The 2,500-nt window shown below is 37.5% G+C and overlaps 1 protein-coding gene across 2 annotated transcripts in view; it reads right to left on the bottom strand.

Moving 5' to 3' along the window:
- The window catches only part of LOC122246205 (WD repeat-containing protein 11), a 24,527-nt gene that overhangs the window by 15,958 nt on the left and 6,069 nt on the right, over window positions 1–2,500 (bottom strand). Inside the window, exons 5-8 of one of the 2 annotated variants that reach the window (XM_043004611.2) lie at window positions 2,435–2,500; window positions 994–1,162; window positions 409–541; window positions 111–257 (exon numbers count right to left, since the gene is read on the bottom strand). The exon at window positions 2,435–2,500 is cut by the window's right edge and continues 157 nt beyond it. In XM_043004611.2, the coding sequence (XP_042860545.1) occupies window positions 111–257; window positions 409–541; window positions 994–1,162; window positions 2,435–2,500 (515 nt within the window). The remainder of the gene's footprint in view (window positions 1–110; window positions 258–408; window positions 542–993; window positions 1,163–2,434) is intronic. The other variant, XM_043004619.2, reaches the window with a different exon arrangement.

Below are 2,500 nucleotides of genomic sequence, written 5' to 3'. Positions count from 1 at the left end.
GCATCTTCCCACCATCATGAATAAGGATAATGAAAATAAAAATGGACTATTTCCAGATGAAAGTCAATAGTCTGTGAGCCAAACTCCAGCCCAAGCAGCATATTCCTTACCCATGTGTTTCTCATGCACGGGGTCAAGTGCTATGCCAATGGCTCTGCTCTGCTTGTTGAGGCGGAGGGGTTCCGAGTGGCACTTGCGGTCATACATAACTTCATAATAATTCTCTCCAGCACCTCCATTATCTGCATTAAATGTTACTAGTCATGCACAAAAATTAAATTAGATAAATATCAACACTCAGGTAATGCTATTTTAAAAGGATATAAAACAATTGAAAAATGTCTAATCTGAAGCTTTGAATGATTATGAGGAACCCAATCTGACTTTCCATCTTGCAAGTTAACATACCTGAATGCCAAGTGTTATCCTTGTCTGTTTCTGGTGAAGTTGCCACTGGCAGCAACCGCCTGCGGAAATGTGCAGAGACAGAGCCAGAATCATGGAGGCAAAAAAGGACATCTCTCTGCCAGCATGATATTACCTGCAATCATTCAATTAAATTAGTTTACTATAAGAGGGCAATTTTTTTTCCTATAAACACTATTACTGGAAAGATTGGCCATCATCTACAATGTTCTGTTCTAACAAAATATCATAAATAAGAGTGGTAAAGCTAATTATGATCAAATGACAGAATCATAAGAAAATGCCTACTGAAATATCTTAAATAGTGTTATGTTGTGTGTGAGGTCTAACAAGGAAAATTAAGTGATTGGCCTTCATATATTAACAAACCTCAAAGGCATTGTTATTATAATACAAAGGCTGCCAGCTCATGCACCACAGGGCATGGGATAAATAGGATCCTCTTTTTTACACATGCCATAAAGGGGAAAAATATGAAATTTATTTTATTTTTTTTAGGAATAACTCCATGCATAATACTAAGGTCTATCATTGAATTTCCTAATACAGTTCACATACACTCATTACCTGGCAGAAAGGCGACATGGCCCTGTCGATGGCAACAATGCCAACTGTCTGATTAATGGTAAGGTCAAGCACCAAAATTTCTCGAGAATACAACAGTAATAGCTGGTCCCTCACAGTTTTGTGATATGCCAGCTGCAAGCACTCTGTTAACTGACTTAAGTCATCACTTCTGTAATGAAGAGAATACAAGTGGCATCAGTAAATAATATGAATGTAATAGTAATGGTATAATAAAGCTCACATCATTAACAATTATTTGGCTTTCCTAAACTATACCCTGTAATGCACAAATTTATTAACCCAATGATGACGGTGTGTCACACCCGTGTGACACACCATCGTGCTTGATGCTGGGGCGATACACTAGTGTGACATCCCCAAGGTGATATTACTTAGGCCTGGCGTAGGGGGTTGCCAGTTGTAGCCGGGCCCGTCGGGACTGGGTTAACCTTTCTGTGACTGGAATGTTTTTTGGGGTTGGATCTCGTCCATACTACATTTTTTATGTTGTTGAAATTACAAGCTGTTTATTCCTTCAGGCGTGTAACTATGTATAACTAAATCTTTATTAGTATCACAGTACTAACTTGTCATACCACAACACCTAGAAATTAATAGAAAACTCAGTTCTTCAGATGCCCATCCCAGGCTGCACATCTGATGTGGCCTGTCTCAGAAGGGTTAAATGCAATGATAGAGGACAGATCCATAAGTGTGTTATAGGAGTACATATGTAATATCCCAAAGAAGAACTGATGGCTTTTCATTAGTAAAAAATTTAAAAGCATTGTCAGTGCTTTGGGCATATAATATATGCAAGTTTCATATCAATTTCATATCTTTGTATGTTGCATATACTTTAGAGTCAATACTGTATTCATTCACAACAGATGCAATATTCATCTGTGCATGGTACACATTTGTACTATATTCAGCTATAAATGAAACCTCTGTTCTTTATATCATCTGACTAAAACAAGAAAATATTATGAACATGCACTTCACTCTAAATCAAATCTGTTTCTCAGCAATGCAAATGAGTGCAAAGAAGGATGAATATGGTTTTAAAATTATTCTGATTAACAAGAGGAATTATGAGCCATTCAACCCACTCACGATGGATGATGCAATATCACATTGTCAGAATATTTCTAAAATGAATGCCCTATCCTGTAATGAAGCTTTGTTGTATGTACACATTGTACAGTTACATTTATACAAACATGTCATAGTTGCATTTGATATACACATTTTTCTTGACTTTATCATGTGTTGAGAAATCTCTTGGCAGGAAGCAGCGTGCACTTGCTATAGAAATGAGCAGAAATGAGCAAATTATACTCTGTCATGAGTGGGTTAATCTATACCTGTCCTCTTAGTGTCAGGATCAATTTTAATCAAATGAATATGCAAATTTGTAATTTCAAGCGTTCCTCCTCACTTGGGCTTTGCTTCCCCCACCACCAGGTCCCTCATCTTGCGCCTGAGGCGGGTGCTCGTTCTCTCA

Source organism: Penaeus japonicus, unplaced genomic scaffold (assembly GCF_977035675.1).
Source record: "Penaeus japonicus unplaced genomic scaffold, GWHDUDI00000001_assembly GWHDUDI00000022, whole genome shotgun sequence".
Taxonomy (NCBI): domain Eukaryota; kingdom Metazoa; phylum Arthropoda; class Malacostraca; order Decapoda; family Penaeidae; genus Penaeus; species Penaeus japonicus.
The sequence above is the reverse complement of the archived record's forward strand: the minus strand, read 5'-3'. Positions and strand labels throughout refer to the sequence as shown.